The 21316-nt window shown below is 47.5% G+C and overlaps 1 protein-coding gene across 1 annotated transcript in view; it reads left to right on the top strand.

Moving 5' to 3' along the window:
- Positions 1–6281: 6281 nt before the first annotated feature.
- The window catches only part of LOC127039688 (outer dense fiber protein 3-like), a 264021-nt gene continuing 248986 nt past the window's right edge, over positions 6282–21316 (top strand). The window contains exons 1-4 of the mRNA XM_050933536.1: positions 6282–6438; positions 7971–8092; positions 8283–8423; positions 9160–9916. Coding sequence (XP_050789493.1) covers positions 6282–6438; positions 7971–8092; positions 8283–8423; positions 9160–9234 — 495 coding nt within the window. The 3' untranslated portion in view covers positions 9235–9916. The remainder of the gene's footprint in view (positions 6439–7970; positions 8093–8282; positions 8424–9159; positions 9917–21316) is intronic.

Raw genomic sequence — 21316 nt, 5'->3', positions numbered from 1 at the left:
CTGTGACTGCCCTGTTTGAGCAATTAGTCCTGAATTGGCACTCTCAGTTGGGTCCTGCCAGAACCGCTTCGTCACAGTGGCGTAGTCGGCAGGATCCACAGAACCGGGTCAATTAAGCTTTGGGTCAGAACCCCACACTATCCAAATTTGAAATTTGGGATTGAGAGTTTGGTTGGTTAAAGAGCAGTTGCAATGGATGAGCAAAGAGCATATGAGGGTCTTGACAAAAAAGCCCTGGATGATTTGTGTTCAGAAAAGGGGATAAGCTTTAAAAAGAAAGCTACAAATTAAGAACTGAGAGATCTGCTAATGGCCGGTGATCAGGAGGCAGGAGCACAACCCTTACCTGATACCACAGAGACTGCAGAAGCAATTCGAATGAAAGAGGCAGCGAATAAACAGTAATTCGAGCATGAACAGAACCTAGCAGACCTGAGATTGCTGGAAAGGCAGAAAATAGCTGAATTAGAAAGAGAAGCTGCTGAAAGACAGAAAGAAGCTGCTGAAAGAGAGAAAGAAGCTGCTGAACGAAAGAAGGAGGCTGATGAGAGAGAAGAAAAAGCTCATAAGGGGCATCTGGAATTACTGGCTGCTGAGGAGAGAGCTCGACAGATGGAACAGAAGATGGCCAGACTGCAGCTCCAAGTAATGGAAGAGCGGAGAAAGTCATCGCCACCTGGTACTCCACATACCCACAGCCAGGAGAAGAACTGGGAAAAGATGTGTCCCATTTACAATGATACGGAAGATATAGAGGAATTCGTGCCCACCTTTGAGCGCCTTTGCAATCTGTACCAGATCCCCGATGAACAGCGAATGGCTGTCCTGCTGACCAGACTGACTGGAAAAGCCAGGGAGGTATTTAATGATTTGGGGGAAGAAGAAGCCTTGGGTTATGGACGGTTTAAAGATTCTGTGTTAAGGCGGTTCATGGTTACTCCTGGTTCTTACAGAGTTAAGTTTAGAAAGTTTAAGAAGTCTAATGATTGTACTTTTGTAGAATGTGCTCATAAGCTAATGGGTTTTGTTAAAAAGTGGGTGATGGGAGCAAAGGCGCATGGGAGTTTTGAAAAGCTGTTGGATTGAATAACTTTGGAACAGTTCTTAAACATTATGCCTGACCACCTGAGAGCAGCTGTGTGTGATAGGGACCCCGAGTCAGTCCTACGGGCTGCAAAGATTGTGGATGCCCATACCCAAAATAGGGCTTGGGAAGGGTATAAACCCCAAGGGAAAAGTAGTCACCATTCTCCTCAGTTTAAGAGGAGGGAAGGATTTAAAGGTAAACCTGGCCCTGACTCTTATAAGGTGGCTCGCGGGAGCGCAGAGGGTGAGAATTCTCACCCCAAACATAAACAGGTTACATGCTATCACTGTGGGATGCTTGGCCACCTAAAACCAGATTGCCCAACCCTAAAGGGCAGCTCAAAACCAGCAACCCCAAAAGCCACAGTAGATGCCAATTCCATTACTCTGAGCACCCAGGCTGAGCCAAGCCACAACAGCACCACTTTAAGTCCAGGGGCAAGCAGAGCAGTGGCTAATGCCAACCCCCTCATCTCCGGTGCTCTGGGAGGAGGGGATCAGCTCACCAGCTATGTCAGAACTGAGGCTTGGCAGGAAAGTGAGAGGTTTATTATGGAGGCAAAGGTCAATGGTGTTGAACGCGTGGGATGGCGGGACACTGGCTGGGGTGTAACTATGGTCAAGGGACATCTGGTGAAGCCAGAGGACATGTTGCCGGGGGAATATGTGATGGTAGTGGCACTATCTGAGTACTCTGTGGACCTGCCAATGGTTAGAATCCACCTTGAGTGGGATGGCTTTAAAGGGGACGTGAAGGCTGCAGTCCGGGATTTAATTCCGGCTGATGTTTTGTTAGGAAATAACATACGGGGGTGCCTGGTCAAATGACTGTGGTGACCAGGTCACAGAGGAAGTTTGGGTCTGTGGCAGATGCCCTGACTGATGGCAGTGAGTGGGACAGCGAACAGACAGAGAGTGTCTCTCAAGATGAATCAGGTGAAGGTTTGTCTGAAATGTCAGAGAGGGTTCTGAATTCAACCAAAACCCAGGGTGACTTCATGGTGGTTCAGCAAAGTGACGCATCTCTAGAGAGAGCCAGAAATGATGCTCAGAATTAGGTCCCAGCCAATGAAGAAAGAGGCAGATTTTTTATGCAGAATGGGCTGTTGTATAGGGAGCCTCCCAGGGGAAAGAAGAATTCCCAAACGGCGGCTCGCAAACAGCTTGTGGTACCGGAGAGTTGCCGCAATGAGTTGTTAAAGTTGGCTCATGATGGTCCATTTGCAGGACATCTGGGTATAGGCAAAATGTGTGACAGGCTGGAGCAAAATTTCTACTGGCCTCACCTCTTTGAGACGGTGAGAGATTACTGCGAAAGCTGTAAACTGTATCAAAAGCATAAGAGGTTGAAGGGACCTAGCAAGGTGCCCCTCCAGTCTCTGCCCATTATAGGGGAGGCTTTTGCCAGAGTGGCTGTGGATATTGTGGGGCCATTCCCAAAACCTTCCAAGAATGGGAAAAAATACATCCTGGTACTGGTAGACTTTGCTACCCGATATCCTGAGGCTGTAGCCTTGGCTAACATTGAGGCAGAGACAGTGGCAGTGGTCTTGTTCTCTGTTTTTAGCAGAATGGGTTTTTCCAAGGAAATACTGTCTGATCGTGGGTCTAACTTCATGTCTGTGGTTTTCAGGCAGTTGTGGGAATTATGTGGGGTGAAGCACCTGAAAGCTGCTCCCTACCACCCCCAGACTAATGGCCTAGTGGAAAGGTTCAATGGGATCCTGAAGTCTATGTTGAAAATGTACATGGATAGATGCCAGAATGACTGGGATGTTCTACTGCCATATCTATTGTATGCATACAGGAGTGTACCCCAAGAGTCTACAAGGTTTGCTCCCTTTAAACTGCTCTACAGAAGGCAGGTCCGGGGGCCCCTAGATTTGGTTCATGACTCATGGGAGGGTCAGGTGGAGGATACAGAGCAGCCGGTGGCTGAGTATATGGCTCAGTTCAAGGAGAGTTTGCAGCAGATGATGAAGTTGGTTGAGCAAAATCTGAAAGAGAGCCAAGATGCTCAGAAAACCTGTTATGACAGAGATGCTTAGGAGATAGCATTTGAAACAGGGGGTATGGTGCTGGTGCTAGATCCTGTTCGGAGGAACAAAATGAAGGATGTTTTGATTGGATCCATGGAGGTAGTGGAAAGAATTAATGAGGTAACCTACCTGGGTCACAGGGTGGGCAATGGGTGACTGCGCCCTGAGCCTTCAAAGGTGGAGGCCATTAAGAACTGGCCTATCCCAAGAACTAAGAAACAGGTCCAATCATTCATTGGTCTAGCCAATTATTACAGGAGGTTTGTTCAGGGATTCAGTGACATTGTTGCGCCCATCACAGACCTAACGAAAAAGGAAAAACCAGACCGAGTGTAATGGACGGAGGCCTGTGAGCAGGGATTTCAAAGCATAAAAAGTGCTTTGGCCAAAGAGCCTGTGCTGGCCAGCCCAGATTTCAAAAAACCTTTTTTGCTATGTACAGACGCTTCCAATATTGGGCTGGGGGCAGTGCTAATGCAAGAGGGGGCGGGGGGTAAGAGGCATCCCATGGCATACTTGAGCAAAAAGTTATCCCCCACTGAGCAAAATGACGATACCATTGAGAAGGAATGTTATGCCATTGTCTGGGCTGTCAAGCAACTTAAGCCCTATTTGTACAACCAAAAATTCACGGTGTTGAGTGATCACGCCCCTCTGGTCTGGCTGCACAGGGCCAAAGGTACCAACTCCAGGTTGCTGCGCTGGAGTTTAGCCCTTCCAGAGTATGAAATGGACATAATCCACATAAGGGGGAAGGAAAATATTGTAGCTGATGCATTGTCCCGAATAGGGAATCCTTAGGATGCAGTCAGAGATGTCTGTGTCATCCCTTCCTGCATCAATTTTGCGTTGGAGGTATGATGTTATTGACATAAACTGGGACCATACAGAACATGGGTTGCAACCAAGGTCCTGTAGTGGCACCAGATCTTATGTAAAGGGGGTCATATAAGGTGTCTAAGACCAAGTTATGAGTTACTGATTATGATTATGCTGTCTGTATATCTGTATCATTTTGTAGTTGAAGTTATGAATATTGGCCGTATACTGTCTATATTTCAAACTTGTGCTGTGTTACTGGGAGAGATCCCAGACAAGTTGGTGTTAGCTCTGCTTAGCCTGCTTGATGGCCCATTAAGGACCATCAGCTACACAACTGACCCATTGAGAGGAGGCAGATACGCCTTGTGACTCAGCAGGGTGTGCAGAAACTGGCCCATGTGACTCCAAACTCCATTTTGCTGTAATTTTCCACAGTAAGAACAAAGAAGTGTTCTTACACTTGGAAGTGCCTATATAAGGCTGATGCCTCATCTTCATCTTGTCTTCAATCCTGCTTCCTACCTCTGGAGGGACTTTGCTACAAGCTGAAGCTCTACACAAAGGACTGATGACCCATCCCAGCAGGAGATGTTCTCCAGAGACTTGATTTAAACCTGCAGTTTACTCCATCACTGCTACAAGCCTGAATTAAGAACTTTGCCATTACTGTATGTAATTGATTCCATTTAACCAATTCTAGCTCTCATCTCTCTCTTTTTCCTTTGATGAATAAACCTTTAGATTTTAGATTCTAAAGGACTGGCAACAGCGTGATTTGTGGGTAAATCTGATGTGTATATTGACCTGGGTCTGTGGCTTGGTCCTTTGGGATCGAGAGAACCTTTTTCTTTTACTGGGGTGTTGGTTTTCATAAGCATTCATTCCCAGGACGGGTGGCACTGGTGGTGATACTGGGAGACTGGAGTGTCTAAGGAAATTGCTTGTGTGACTTGTGGTTAGCCAGTGGGGTGAAACTGAAGTCATTTTTGTCTGGCTGGTTTGGTTTGCCTTAGAAGTGAAAAAACCGCAGCCTTGGGCTGTGACTGCCCTGTTTGAGCAATTGGTCCTGAATTGGCACTCTCAGTTGGGTCCCGCCAGAACTGCATCGTCACAGTGTCGTGCTCTCTTATTTGTCAGTGTCTGATTTTGCAAAGGGACACATTTCTGTTTAGCCAAAGTGAACAGAGATGCCTCATACTTGTGTGAACAGTGCAAATAACTTCTGCTATGTTTGTGGTGAAGTGACTTTTGCATCACAAAAGTGCAGTCTAACCACTATGGTTAAGAAAGCCTTTCACCTTTCTTTTGGCTGCAAAATTGGAGATCGGGACAAGAGGTGGGCCCCACACATATGCTGCAACACTTGTGCAACAAATCTTCGCCAGTGGTTGAACAGGAGAAGGAAATCTATGCCTTTTGCAGTGCCAATGATTTGGAGAGAGCCAACAGATCATACCAGCAATTGTTACTTCTGCATGGTGCCTCCAGTTGGGAAAGGTGTGTCAAAGAAGAAAAAGTGGACTGTGCGTTATCCAAACATTCCATTAGCTATATGCCCAGTACCCCACGGAGAAGGACTGCCGGTTCCTGATGCACCAGAATCCTTCTCACTTGAGTCAGACGAGGAAGAGGAAGAGGATGAAACTTCTGGTCCTGAACCATCAGTGACACAGGACCCACATTTTCTCCCATCCTCCTCCTCTGAAGCACACCTCAGAACACAAGGTGAACTGAATGACCTTGTCAGGAATTTGGAACTACCCAAGAGTAAGGCAGAGCTGTTGGGCTCCAGACTACAGCAGTGGAATCTCCTGGCAGGCTCTCAGGGCAAATGGAGCCCATCAATTCTTGCAGACTATTGCTGGACAGTGACAAGAGATGCTCCTTTTAATGAATACAAGAGACAAGCCAAGAAGCGCCAAGAAGACACTGAATAGGACTAAACTATGTACATAATAGTTTTTTGCCTTTTGTTTCATAATAAATTTTATTGTTATAACCCTTTTGCTGATTTTTAAAGTGTTACATAAACAGGACAGGTGAAATATTATCATGTATAGCAACCATAAACACATGAAAAGACCTAGGTTTACAATTTATGATTAAAACTCTACTATCTATACAATAGACATAGACATAAAATGTAAAAACTTAAATATCTTAGAAACAGTAGCCAATCAGTTGTTTTAATTGTCATATTTGAATTCAGCACATCAAAATACATAATAAATATCACATTTTATCTCTGAAGCAGATGACTTCTCAAAAATTGTAGACCAGTGCTATCAGTGAGCTCCCAGCTGCTTCAGTCCACGGTTTGCCAATCAGTGTGGTATGGGGCGTGTCCCCCCTCTCCATGCTCCAATATTATCCTCCCTCTTTGTTTCATGTCGATATTCTCCAGAGAAGGCAGGGAAATGGACCTATCGCTCCGCGCCCATCTATTCGCTCGCCTCGCGCATGAAGGAGTTTGCGAATGACCAGACTCCAGGTAGGAGAGCTCATGACCTAGCTCCTGCCCCCATCGCCCCACTGCATCACTGGCCAAACACCTCGAGGTTCCCAGGCACAAATCAGTGACCGATGGCTCAGACATTTGTCTGGATTTGTCCCCATCCTCCCCTTCCCATTCCCGGGAGCTCTGGCTCCCGCACGTGCCTATCTCCACACCCAGGGACCCTAGAGCCAGTTCACTGCTTTTCCAGCCTCTTATCCAAAGTGGGTGCTACTGGGCAGGGTGGCAAGAGACTGTCAGAGGGGGGGATCAACCCACTGGTTTGGGGTGCGAGTGGACCCCGGAACCTGGCAACTGCTACTGAATGCTGAACAGAGGCCAGAGCCGCTGGCTACCTGAAAGGGGGTCCAAAGAGGATGGATCTAGACTGTTCTCAGTGGTACCAGATGACAGAACAAGGAGTAATGGTCTCAAGTTGCAGTGGGGGAGGTTTAGGTTGGATATTAGGAAACACTATTTCACTAAGAGGGTGGTGAAGCACTGGAAGGGGTTTTACTTGACTAACTTAAACTTAAAATTCAAACCTAATAAACAAAGTAAGAACAAAACTTAGGGAAACCGAGCTCTGCTTAGTTTTTTTTAAACTTAAAGTTTCAGAAGAACAAGTGCAGCCTCCTAATAGTAGTAGTTCTTGTAGCTAGATAGACTCGCTAGAGATCAAGTAGAAATAGAATGGAAGTGAGAATGACAGAGCAGAGCGCTGTAGCGAGGTGAGTTACCTTTTCTACAGGGCACATGTGCTGGGGGAAAAAATTATGCCCAAAGTTTACTTTTTAGCCACAAAATGTTGGGGTGCGTTTACCCCATAGGCTAGTATGTTTGTGCGTATTGATGACATGTACATACACACAGAAGTGTCCTTGGGGTGCACCAGTTAAGTTTGTGGGTACAACATTGAAACCCCCCTGTGCCATTTTTCATTGTTTATTGGTCTAGATAAAAGGTCACAGACATTGGCGGGGGTACTTATCTACTTAGGTAACAAGCTGTAGGTTCACTTTAATTTTTGAGTAAAAGGTTTTATTATCGATATGCTCACTTTGTCTTACCTTAACATACAGGAAATGGCCTGTAGGTTTTTTGCATTACCACCAAACCTACTTTAATATAAATTTATAAACCTATTACAATGCATCAAACACTTAAACTATAAGAAAAATATATATATATATATATGCAACCAAGCAGGTTAGTCCTATAGGCTACACTTCCTCGTCTCATCTCACTCCTGCCCTCCCCACCCCTCCCCATTCTCTTCTGCCCTCAGCCCCCCGAGCCCTGCCCCTCTCCAGTCTCACCTCACTCCTGCTCTCCCCACACATCCCACCCTTCTCCTTCTGTCCTCACCCCCACTGAACCCTGCCTCTCCCCAGTCTCACCTCACTCCTGTCCTGCCCTCCCCTGCCCTCCCCCGCTCCCTAGAGCAGCCCTGTCAGATTTCTGATTTGTCCAAAGTGGTGGTTGAATGTCAGTTCTTTCCCTCGCTGACCCCTCTTCCCCCATCCCAGGGCCTGCCGCCTACGGGCTCCCCCCAGTGATTGGGCCCAAGGTCGTCGGCAAGAGCTCTGCCCCAAACTATTCCCTCCTGGGGCGCAGCTTGCTTGGCAGCTTCTATGAGGACCTGAGCAAGGTGAGAGGTAGCCGCGGAGCTGGGGAGGGGGGTACTCAGATGGAAGGGGGTGAGGGAAGGGGGTGGGGGACACACTGGCGATGGGGAATGGGGGTGTAGGATGCCAGCTGGGTTGTGGCTCGGCCTGCTTGGGGGGAGCACCCCTGGGAATGGACTGTTGGCGACTGAGCTCTGCTCTCCTTGTGTGCAGACGCCAGGGCCCTGTAACTACCGTGTGGTGGAACCCAGCGTGTACAAGACCCGGGCCCCCCAGTACAGCATGCTTGCCCGCAACATGCTCCCTGGGGACAACATGCAGAAACCAGGGCCCGGGGCACACAGCCCGGAGAAGGTGAGGTGGGGGCCGGGACCCACACACACATGGGCTCACAAGAGTTGTTGTGACAGGGAGGTGCTGAGAACGTGTTGGCTGGGGGAGAGACTGGAGATCTCATGGAGAGATTTCCCTGGCAGTGAACAGCCCGTGTGTGTGTGGGGGGGGGCGATGCAGTATGTGTGGGGGTGATGCAGTGTGTGTGTGGTGGGGGGTGATGCAGTGTGTGTGTGGGGGTGATGCAGTGTGTGTGTGGGGGTGATGCAGTGTGTGTGTGGTGGGGGGTGATGCAATGTGTGTGAGGGGGTGATGCAGTGTGTGTGTGGGGGGTGATGCAGTGTGTGTGTGGGGGTGATGCAGTGTGTGTATGAGGGGGTGATGCAGTGTGTGTGAGTGCATGTGTGTGTAGCGGGAGAGCTAAGGTCTCACACAGGATTGTAGTCATGGGGGATGTTGAGATCTGATGGGGGGCACATGTGTGTTTATAACATGGGGGGATGTATGTGTGGGATGTAGTGTATGTGAGAGGGGGGATGCAGTGTGTGTGTGTGTGTGCGCATGTGCGTAGTGGGGGAGCTAAGGTCTCATGAAGGATTGTAGTCGTGGGGGAGCATTGAGCTCTGATGGGGGGGCGGGGGGAGTGTGTGTTTCTAACGTGGAAGCCAGGATCTCCGCAGGGTGCCAGCAGGTGCTGGGGGGAGGAGCTGAGATCTCATGCGCTGATCCTGCGGTGCTCTGCTCCCTCTCCCTGCAGTACGTCCAGCAGCGTGGCCAGACCTTTGGGATCCGCCACTCCGACTACCTGGCGCCCCTTGTCATAAACAGATAGCTAAGGGTTAATGTCTCTTTCACCTGAACCACCTGACCAGAGGACCAATCAGGAAACAGGATTTTTTTCAACTCTGGGTGGAGGGAATTTTGTGTCTGAGTCTTTGTCTGTCTGCCTGCTTTTCTCTCAGCTTTGAGAAGTGATTTCTGTTTTCTAATCTTCTGTTTCCAAGTGTGAGTACCACACATGGTTTTGTTGTTTTTGTATTTACATGTCTATAGTGGCTGGAGTGCTTTGATTTGTATTCTTTTTGAATAAGGCTGTTTATTCAATATTCTTTTAAGCAATTGACCCTGTATTTGTCACCTTAATACAGAGAGACCATTTTTTATGTATTTTTCTTTCTTTTTTATATAAAGCTTTCTTTTAAGACCTGTTGGAGTTTTTCTTTACTTCAGGGAAATTGAGTCTGTACTCACCAGGGAATTGGTGGGAGGAAGAAATCAGGGGGAGATCTGTGTGTGTTGGATTTGCTAGCCTGATTTTGCATTCCCTCTGGGTGAAGAGGAAAGTGCTTTTGTTTCCAGGACTGGAATTACAGAGGGTGGACTCCCTCTGTTTAGATTCACAGAGCTTGTGTCTGTGTATCTCTCCAGGAGCACCTGGAGGGGGGAAGGGAAAAAGAATTATTTCCCTTTGTTGTGAGACTCAAGGGATTTGGGTCTTGGGGTCCCCAGGGAAGGTTTTTCAGGGGGACCAGAGTGCCCCAAAACACTCTAATTTTTTGGGTGGTGGCAGCAAGTACCAGGTCCAAGCTGGTAACTAAGCTTGGAGGTTTTCATGCTAACCCCCATATTTTGGACGCTAAGGTCCAAATCTGGGACTAATGTTATGACACCCCTCATCGTGGACGTAGTGGATTAAGCGAACGCGGTCGGAGAAGCAGAGGGAGCGACTGGTCGTGGGCGTTAGAGAGAGGGACGGACTGGACAAGAATTTTGCATTTGAAAATCTTTGCTGACTTAACACTCTGTTCAGTCGCCTTTGGCAAGTCAGCCTCCAGCTCCTCAGGCCCTGGGAGACCCGGGGAGCTTGGGCCTGGCATCTTCCCAGACCCTCAAACTACATTTCCCTTTGTGCAGTTTGAGCCCACTCCTCCATATCACCCTCCCCCATTATCATGCTGATTCCTCTCCCTGTTCTCCTGCTGCCCCTTGGTTATCCCTTAGCCAGCCTCAGCAGGGTTAGTGCTTTCAGCTTCCCCACCCCACAACTCAGTGGCCCCTGGCCCTCAGCAGTGTATCTGCTCTTATCTGAGTTCCTGCCACTGTGTTCACATCTTTTTGGCGCTCAGATCCCTGGAGCTGAGCACAAGCTGGGCTCTCCCTGGAGCTGCGCAGAGAGGGCCCCTGCCTGCATTTGGATGAGAGGCCCAGAGCTGAGCGTTTCTCCTGCTGAGCTGCATTTGCAACTCCCTGTCCCATCCTGATTTCCATGTGCTGAACCTTTTCTGTCTTCCTTGTGTCGGGACGGATCCCATTGCAATGTGCTGCACGGTCTGTGCTCCATGCTGAGGTCACTCAGGATAGAACTTGGATCCTCCTGCTCCAAAAACACAGACTGCACCCACGTGAGCTACAGGAGAATCACCCCTTAGCTGTCCCTGTAATGGGCTCACCACACGCTATTGTGCAATTCTGATTCTGTCCAGTAGAGGGCAGTGCTCTCGCCATCATTCTCTGTGTCACACACTAGTTAGTTCATTACAGACACTATATATTTATACCCAGATGTGGTTATAATAACCACATCCCCATCTCTGCAGGGAAACTGAATGCAAAAACGAGCTCCAGGCGAGGCACAAACCACCTTAGAGGGTTCTGGAGAGGCAGAACCTGCTCTAGCTCACAGAGCAGTGGGGTTACCTAGGCCCAGATGCTAGAGAACAGACAGCTCGGTCTGGAGTGGGAAGTTACAAATATTCCATGAGAGCAGACTCCCACTCCTTCCCTGGGAGACAATTCACCAGCCCCATAGATCATAAACATTAAGACCAGAAGAGACCCAGCCTCATGCAATTGTTTCTGCCTCACACCCAGATCTCCTGATTGAGCTGATGCATATCCTTTAGAAAGGCATCCAGGTTTGACTCACTGCGTCCCTAGGTCAGATTTTCCAATGGTTAATTACCCTCACTGTGAAAACATGGCAGCTTATTTCTAGTCTGAATCTGTCTGCCTTCAGGTTCCTCCTTTGTCTGCCAGCTTAAATAACTGTTGACAGCCAGAAATGTCTTCCCCTTGGGGGTAATTGTAGATCATGGTCAAGTCCCCTCTTAACCTACCCTTGGATAAACTAAAGCGGACACGTTTCCTTAGTCTCTCACTATAAGCCAGATTGTCCAGAGCTGAGATCCTTTTCCTGGCTCTTTGTTGAACTTTCTCCAATTTTTCAACATGTTTTTTGAAGTGTGAACACAGAACTGAGCACAACATGCACTAAGGTGGAGAAGCCATGACTGTATCTGCCATGGGTCAGCATCCTGCCTCCTCAGCCGTGGGCAACACAAATCCCCCCCTCTCAGCCTACGCAGGCTCCGCTGTCCCTCTGCTGGTTAGCAACAGGCACACCTCAACCTCCGAGCCCTCCGAGGGGCTTCTTGGAGCATCCCGCCCTGCTCCACTGGACACTCACAAGATTCACTGCTCCCGAAAGAACAGCCCAGCCCACCTCACCAGCTCCACCTGAGATCTCAGCACCATTGCTTCACACGCAGCCCTTGGGCACGTTTAGCTTGAAAACAAGCTGAGTTTATTTAACAAAGAGATTCAAATGGTAGCAAATAGAAATCCTGGAAACAAATGGTTACATATAAAATAAAAGCAGAACCCGCATTGTGAAACCTGGATGTATTTAACTAACGCTCACCCAAAGACCTTGCAGTGTTCTGCAGCCAGGCCGTGCTGTGCTCTGTTTTTCATGAGGGAAGCCACGCTACCAGCTTGTCTCCTCGGTGAAGGGTGCCGGAGGGGAGGGGTAACCTCTGCCCCCCAGGAATGCTCCAACGCTCCCTTCTCTTTACTCATTGACAGGGTGCTGCCCTGCTGGTTGTTGGAGGCTTTTTCCCTGCGTGTCTCTTTCTTGTCGGTTTGACAAACTCTTGATCAGCATTCGGCTCAGTCTGTGGACAGTCTGTGAACAGGCCTCCTTTGTGAAGCGGGCAACACCCAATACCCAATACCTGCCTGAACTCCCAGACCTTAAGAATATGGTTTCTGGTACAGATACGTAATTCCAGAAACAGTATCTGTCCGTACGCTTTGCAATGAGTATGATGACCAGCTCTGGGCAGAGCCCTCACATGCCACCCTTTGGTAAACTTAACATGTACACGTCCAACCCAAGGTATCTCTGTAAAACACCATGCAACTCCGTGCCTGCTCAGGGTCCTGGATCACACCTCCCCTCCTACGCTGACTCTTGATTCTGCCACTGGCTAATGTATATGTCAGCTTGGAACTCTCTTGCCCAGACAGTGCATCTGCCACCACATTTCCTTTGCCTTTAATATGGACAATTTTCATATTATATTCCTGCAGCGCTGTGCTCCAGGGCATCAGCCTGGAGTTGGACCTTCAGCCCTGTGTACCTGTACCAAAGCAGAGGGGGCTCCTTTGGAAGCTTATTCCAATACTCAACTATCTTTATAGCTAGCAGGTTTTTCCCAATATCTCACCGAAATCTCCCTTGCTGCAAATTAAGCTTGTATTGTCCAGGAGAAGCTGAGCAGTACAGGACATCCATTTCTGGGGGAAATAGAAGACTGGGTCTGTGCTGGCGTCACCCTGCAGTATGAACAAGGCTGGTAAGAGCTGAGCTGTGCCTAGCTGCAGATCACACACACACCAAGCTGGAAGTGGCTGACGTGCTGGAGCCTGTTGGGGAGCAGCCCAGGACTGGAGGCTGCAGAAGCAGAGCAGTGTGCAGGGCACCCCAGGTTAGAGCCCGGGTGACACAGCTACTCACTAGTCTAGACTGTGCCCTGGGTCTGTCACACTCTCATGGCTTTGTCCTGTTCAGGTACCATTACAATAGGAGACGCCCAGGGGCTTTCTGACTCAGGGATTCCCCCGTTTCATGCAGGCTTTCCACCTCCTCCAGAACTTGTTGCTGCATTTCCCCTCCAGCCGGGGATGCTCTGCTAGGAGAGGGCGGGACCCTGAGGTTTGCCTGGAGTCTGCAGTCTTGGCAGTTAAAGCTGGCGAGGAAAATCCTGTTTGTGGTGCCTGGAAAGGGCCGGCGTATCCTGCTTTGGGGGTGGATCTAAACCCGCCCTGAACTCAGGGCTTTCCAGGGGATTCTCTGCCCTGCTCTCCCTGACCAAATCCATTAAAGGGATGGGGACAGTTTCTTCATCAACACAACAAATCATATTTACTGCCATCTCCTTTGGACGGTAAGTTTTACTCTATCGATATGCACAATTTGCACCATTCCTCTGCTGCTGGGCTTCCTTACATCAAATGTGACGACCTTCACCCCTTCAATCTCCTTCCAATGTCCTTCCTATAATCCTGCCTTTTGCTTCCCCTCACTGGGGTCAGCACTAACAGCAACTCAGCAGAGTCAAATGATCTTTCTGCAGTTCGCCCATCGTACCAAGTGTGCTGAGTTCCCTGACCTTTTTCAAGGGTCTGTCTCCCTCAATTCCTCATTACCTGTAAATTCTCCTTAAAACGAGTGACATACTCCCCTCCAGGCTGTCCTCTTTCCTCAGTACTGCCCTCCCCAGAGCCTCCAGTCAAATCTAAGGGCTTCTTGACACTGGCACTTTTCAGCACTGCAACTTTCTCACGTAATGGTGTGAAAAAACACCCCCTTGAGCGCAGCAAGTTTCAGCGCTTAAAGCGCCAGTGTAAACAGTGCACCAGTGCTGGAAGCGCGGCTACGCACCTCATTGAAGTGGCTTTTTAGAGTTGCCAGTGTAAATTAGCCCTAAGGGTCCCCTCGCCTGCTTCCCACACAGGAGATCAAAGGGGGAAAGCCAGTAGATTCTCGGGGAACACTTCTGTCCACACTGAGCAAATGATTAATTAAAATGTCCCAATCATTCTCATGCCTAGTGACGTACGTTCTTAGCACAGCTTTTACAGTTCCAAGACATCTTTCCGTTAACCCATTTGGTTCTGGGATATAGGGAGCAGCCTTTATATGCTTTGCTCCACGTCAGTCCCGTGACTTTTGAAAGACTACAGACATTGAATTTGCACCACAGTCTGTCAAGATTTGTCTGGGAAAACTAATCAGCTAAAAATAGTGAATAGAGCTTTACCCACTGGTTAGCCTATTCCAGAGCTTAATTACCCTTACAGTTAGGTTTTTCCTGATAGCTAACCCAATGGTCTCCAATCTTTTTACACCCAAGATCACTTTTTGAATTAAAGGGCAATGCAAGATCTACCCCGCCCCTTCCCTGAGGCCCCGTTCTTTCTGCAAAGCCCTGTCCTGCTCACTCCATCCCTGCCTCTCTCCGTCGCCTACTATCCCCCACCCTCACTCACTTTCACCAGGCTGGAGAGGGGTTGGGGTTTGGGAGGGGTGCGGGCTCTGGTTTGGGCCTGAGGGATTCCCTGTGTGCGCTGAGCCTGGGGCAGAGGGTTGGGGTGCAGGAGGGGGTGAGGGGCTCAAGCTCTTGGAGGGAGTTTGGGTGCAGGAAGGGTCTCCAGGCTGAGGTGGGGGGTTGGGATGAAGAATGGTTTACAGGGTGCTGGCTCCAGGAAGGGTCTCAGCGCTGGGCGTTGGGATGTGGCCTCAAGCCGAGCAGCTCTTACCTTGGGCGGCTCCCGGTTGGCATCACAGCGAGGCTAAGGCACCCTGCCCCCCACACCCCTGGGGCCTCGCTGGCCACATATAGGAACAGTGTGGGGCCAGGGTAGGCAGGGAGCCTGACTTAGCAGCAGCCCTGCTGCGCCACGAGAGAGCGCAATTGACTGGGAGATTCTCTAGGATTGAGCAGTCCATCACCATGGACCAGTTGGTGACCCCTGATCTAACCTAATCCTCCCTTGCTGCAGATTAACCCACGTCCCTAACAGGGAGCTGTCTCTTTAAGAGCTCTCTGGTGTGGGCAGGGTGGATAGGAGCGAGTTGTGTCTGGGTCGTTGTTGCTAGGCAGATTTCGCACTCCCCAGCCAGAAGCTTCTGGAATTGGGTGTGGTCGTTTAGGGGCTGCTCCAATCGGTTCCCTGGTGCTGGGATCAGACCCCATGAGGGCAGCAGTCAGGGCAGCTGCTTTGCGCCAGGCCCTGTGCTCTGTGCGGCAGGGAGAAGCTGGGCCCAGGAGCAGGAAACAGGCTGTTTGCTCAAACTCGGAAGCATGTTGCAGCAGGTCAGTGATTTTGTTACAACCCTCCAAGAGGGAAGCCTGAGGAATGTAAATTACAGGGGAAACTGGGAGGGAAAAGTAATTCCTTTTATTTTAATTATACACTTTGAATTTTTTATTTTAGCCAAACACTTTTAATTAAATTGTCTCAACGTGTGTGAGTCACCAACTTTTCTGTAAATGTAATCGTAGGGAAGAGTCATTTATATTTTGCTGTTTTCAGTTTTGCATTGACTTGTAACAGAGTTGGGTTTTTTTAAAATCTATATACTTAATGGGGTAGTTGGTTAATCAGTTATCTGATTGGCTAACAGTGTTTTCAGCAGAGGAGGAGAATGAGTCTGCCTGGATTCCAACGGAAGATTCCTGAAAACAATTGGAAGGAAGATGTTGCTTTTGACTCAGCAGACTGTGTAGATTTAGTGATCAGAGACTTTAACTGAGACTCCAGAGAAGTCAGCCTAAGCTTTAGGGAACCCAAGATCCTTTTCAGCTATATTACCACCTAACCAGTTGTTCCCCATTTTGTAATTGTGCTGTGATGCTGGTAAACCAAGTGTCAGCTGAGAACTGACAAACTCACAGCTGGAAGCCAGGCCAGTTCACTTGTGTATAAGTATAAATGAAAGTGATTGTTCAATATCTAAGAATCTATTTGGTGTTTAAACATCCTGACAACTAATGGGATGGTGCATGCATTGTTTTCACTTACCTGTACCCAGTTAGAAGGTAATAGCAAACATTTACATTGTATATAGCCCTGTAACTAAATCACCCATCCAATGAGAAAGAAGTCTTGTGTAATGCAAATGAAGAAATTTAATGGGAAGGTGGGAATTCTTGTGCATTTGAAGACAAGTGGTCACTGTGTGTGCTGATCAAAGACCTTAAATGCATCCTTCTCCCTCTGCCAGAGAAGGAGCCCACATCAGTAGTGACTCAATGAGCTTCTTTATCTGAGAAGAAACTATAAGTATGGACACAAGGGAAAATTCTTCATCTCTGGACTGGTTGGATTCTCACAGGCAGAATAACCAAATGAGAAGAAGAGTTACTCTGAGGAGCCTGAAAAGACTTTTGGGAAACTACCAGTTTCCCAAATCTCTGCTGCCTTTAGGAATTCTAGACTGTGACTAACCTGTACATATATTTTTATCTGCTTTAACATCTCAATAACTCTCATTCCTTTCTCTTAGCTAGTAACTTTAGTTAGTTTAGTGTCGAATTGACTATCAATGTTATCATGTGAGATCTGGGATGCAAATTGAGCTGGGTGAGTGTGGAACTAGATACAATGTGACTATTTTCTTGATTTTTGCAGGAAGTCACCACCATTTAGCACACATTCCAGCTTGCCGGCAAGGCAAGAGAGACTGGAGTGTGTAAGAGGACTGTCTGTCACTCCATTGTCAAACTATTATAGTACTTTGGAAGTTTCACACTTGATACTTATAATTATAGACATAGCACCAGCTAGGATCTCTGCCCTGGTTTTTGACAGTCTACCCTGAGGACCAGGAGTCTCTCCAGACAGTGTCTCACGTGCACTGGATTTTCTTCCTAAGTGAAGTACTTTGCACTTGTATTTACCTTTCTCCTTTTCCCTCTCTTTAATCAGAGTCTGCTGATGGCTGCTCTGAGAAAACCATCTCTCTGTCCCTGCCTCCCTCAGGTCTTCAGCGAGAGCCTGCCCCAGAGACCATCTGATCACCTGCAGAGTCTCGGGCTCCTCGTTCCCCAGCCACATGCAAGCAGGGCAGATGACCAGGAGAACACCCCGTGATGGGTTTGGTCACAGAGACCTCCTTGGGATTGTCGTCTGATTTGCTGAAATTAGCTTTGATCCCATTTTCCCTGTCAGCTTGGGACTTCCAGAGCCCTGTCTTGTTGAGCTAGAGACACTAGCCTGCTGCAACCCAGATCCAGCGTCTGGTCTATATCCCCAAAGCTGCAGACTTCACTGAAAACAGCTCAGCAGCTTATTTGTCTCAAGCCTCAAGCCATGCAGTTGCCAATGTACCTCAGTCCAGTTCCATACACTTCAATGATATTCTGTGCCCTACAATTATGGAGAGGCATTTTATGCTGTTCAGGTTAGAAGAAATCCTGGCGAGGGTCAATTTTGCACTTTGAAATCATTCTAATTCTGGCTGAAAAACTTTGTCGGAGAAGGGACTTCCAGAATGCCCTAGGTTGATCAGACTTGCAATTAATCCCACTGCAATCTGACCATTGAAGAAGTTCCCCTTAACTCAGTCCTTTTCTTTATTAGCTGAAGTCTCTCACAAGACCCAGTTCTCTTGGCTGCCCATGCATGGAGATGCAATGGCTGATGGTTCCCATTGATTTCACTCTATATTAGATATGAGCAGCTGAAGGTGGAGGTGCAGAAAGGTTTTCTCTAATCCAAGGAGGGTAAGGTGCCTTCCTTCAATCTCAAATGGATGGAACTGTCCTCCTTTACGCTGGTTCAGCATCTACCCTTCAACTGTCAAATATATATAAATGGGAAATGCAAAGTTTCATTGAATGAAAATCAAAGAGCCCCAATTTCAGAGGCTAAGACTCATGAACTGAGCACTGGAATGACATCTGAGACCTTGACATGCATCTTTAAAGAGAATCTCATCTTCATTATTGGAACATTTAATCCCATTAAAAAGTTACTACTATTATAATAATATATATATATATTACATCTCTTTGGCCTTATAAAACATGATGTGTGTTTGTAAAGTGCTTTGAAATGCTTAGATCAGAGGACACTTCAGATGATCCACCCTGCATATTACAATTATATCTGTTTACCATGGCACATTTTAGTGAAGGTCAGACAGGGAGTGATTGGCAGTGTCAAAAATGAACCCCCACTTCTTCAGTGGCATCGTCTAACATGTCTACTCCTCTAATACATTACATTTCATGGCTTCCAAATAAATCACTAACCTGAGAGCAACTCTTAGAGAGGCTCATTCTGGATTTTTTCTTAATTTTTTTTGATGGTTTTTTGGAGGATGCTTGTAGTGAAACATCTTCTCATGTAAGAGTGAACAACAATCAACCACCTAAAGTCTTGCCATGGACTTTAATTCTCTTTATTTGAAGATTTAGCCTCAGTGGTGGGTATTTACACTTCAGCAGACACATTGTATTGTCCCCAAAATTTTTCTGTTTGAATTCTATATTGAGATTTGTATTCCTATACTGCATATGAACAAGCTTGAATTCCATTGGACAATTATTATCCTCATATGTAAGGAAGGAAATATTACTGAGATAACCTACCCTGTGCCTCGTTTCACAAACCTAGAAGAATTCATTACCATTGCGTTCCTGTGACCCATTAGAGAGACGTGTTTCCAAGGAAAGAAAAAGTAGCGCACATAGACCACCTCCCAAACAACATTCTGGATCTAAATCCACACAATCTGGTGCTATTTAATTTTCATTCAAATGTAGTTTTGCATGTGGTATTTTGTGAAACATTTTTATTTGAAAGTGCAGGCTCTCTCTTGGTGTAAATCAGCAGAGTTGCTCCAACTTCAAAGATGTTCAAGCCCTTAAAATTAAAGGAGGATCCTTCTGCCCTCTTCCCTGGCTGTGGAAGCCTCTCTTGGGGATATCTTTTACGTTCTAAACAATATTCTGGTTCAGAGAGAAATGCTTTCTGCAACTTAAACCTTATCTACAAAAGAGGATTGAATCCTTTCACTCGCCATCATCCCTACTTTGACCCGTGAGCAAATCTGTTCTAGGCAGCCCTTTGTGACCTCATTAGTGACACAAGTGGAGGTCCAACATTAGGTAAAGTTTTACTCACCGTAGAGTAAGATTCACCCCTGGCAGACGACCATCACAAAGGCCCATGCTCCGCTTAGGTCCCTGCTAAGTTCCAGTTTGAAAGTGTAGTGGGACTAAAATTGTTCATAGGGCATTTTACTATACCCCTGCCAACAGGTGAATTTCCAATGTAAGGTCCTGACAGGAAACATGCTGGAGGAATTGGAATGATTCCAATTGACTTCAAAAGGAATTGGATCTGACCCAGTGAGATGGAGAAAGGTGAGAATGCAGAAAAATGGCTCCCTCCTTCCTAGCAGGTTTACAATGAATGACCCAAAGCCCCTAACCACGATCAGCATGAATTGAAAGGACCAACCTGGATTCCTTCCGTCAGAGCCAGTTGTGCTATTGAGGCCGCTCAAAATCACCTTCACATTCATTCTCACTGCAGCCACAAAAAAGTCAGTAAAATGACACAAGGAATGCAGTTGGCCCATACAATTTTAAGATGAAAGAAAGATGAAGAGTGCAATGTGCATGTCACACCCTCTGAGGCTGAGATTGGCCCAATGATCAAAGCCCCTCAGGAAAACAGCTCCATCCAAAGGAGGAGATAGCAAGACAATCAAGTTTGTTTGGTAACTAATTAGGACCATCACCACAAACAGCATCCCAGATGCTCCAGGCAGTCCTAGGGACTGTAGAAAAGTGCTCACGACTCAGGGCTCTTCTAATCACTTCTCCAGACTTCATCTCCTCAGTGAACTCGGTAAGTCCAATTACACTCAATTGCTTTCGAACTCTAGAGATGTGACAGTAGGGGCTATTTTCATTGAAGACTGAATCTTGCTTTTACTGATGTGATTTTTATGAGGGATCAGGATGGTCTTCCATAATTATCTTGTGTAGGTATTTAGTTTCAGGCACTAGTGGATTCATGGGAAACATATTTCCTATTAACCGGAAAAAGAATTAGGGCATTTCAATCTATTCAGTAACTTGAGAAAGTCACTTAACCATATTTCACTTATCTGAATTATGAATACATTTCCCTAGGTTAGTAGAGAAAGGGCCAGTTCAGTGCTCTCCTACTTTATTCTGAACCAGCTGTTACTCCTCACTATTGAAGACATAAGCTGAAGTCTTTGACCGGTACTTGTACCTTCTTTTGACTCTAGTCCCTGTTGTGCGTTTGAGGTTTACCTCCATCCCAGAAAGATGGCTTTCTCCAGCCTGTGCTATCCAGAATGTGGGGTGGCCCGACCCAGTCCAGTTACTGGCACCTGCAACGAGCCATGCGTTAGGCAGTGCTCTGACACTGAAGTGGTGATCAGACCCTCACCCGTTGTCGTGATCCTCCCTGGACCAATTCTCAGCACTTTCCCTCAACACAGTGGAGTGGGAGCTGTAGGAGCACCTGTGGTCGCACCTGGTTTTGGAGGCTCATCAGGTTGGGGGGGATCATACGGCTATGGAGTTTAGGGGGTTATATGGTTACAGTGGCCATTACGGTTACGGGGGATTATTGGGCCATGGGGGATACGGCGGTTACCCAGGTCTTTATGGTTATGGGGGATTATGGGGATATGGGGGATATGGCCGTAGGTATCTTGGTGGATACTGTGGGCCATGCTAAACCCAGCAGCAACATCCGTGGAAGAAGGAAGAACCAGGAAATGAACTGCCAGATACAGATTCACCCCTGATCTTTTGGGCATGGCTTTCAGAAGTCCTGGGCAAACAGGGCTCCAGTTGAACTCGGTGGGAGCTGTGTGTGCTCAGCACCTTGGGCTGATGGCCATGCTGCATTTCTAATGTTATGCTTTAGGACTCTTTCTGCCAAGGCTTTCTCAACCATGTGCTGATGCTTTTATTTCCATGTGGGCTCATTGTGAATTACACGCAGGCTGTTTACACTAACCCCACCGTATAAAGGGAGTCTTAAGATGGATATCACTTACATATATTGTTAGT

The sequence above is a fragment of the Gopherus flavomarginatus genome, chromosome 1 (assembly GCF_025201925.1).
Source record: "Gopherus flavomarginatus isolate rGopFla2 chromosome 1, rGopFla2.mat.asm, whole genome shotgun sequence".
NCBI lineage: Eukaryota > Metazoa > Chordata > Testudines > Testudinidae > Gopherus > Gopherus flavomarginatus.
The sequence above is the reverse complement of the archived record's forward strand: the minus strand, read 5'-3'. Positions and strand labels throughout refer to the sequence as shown.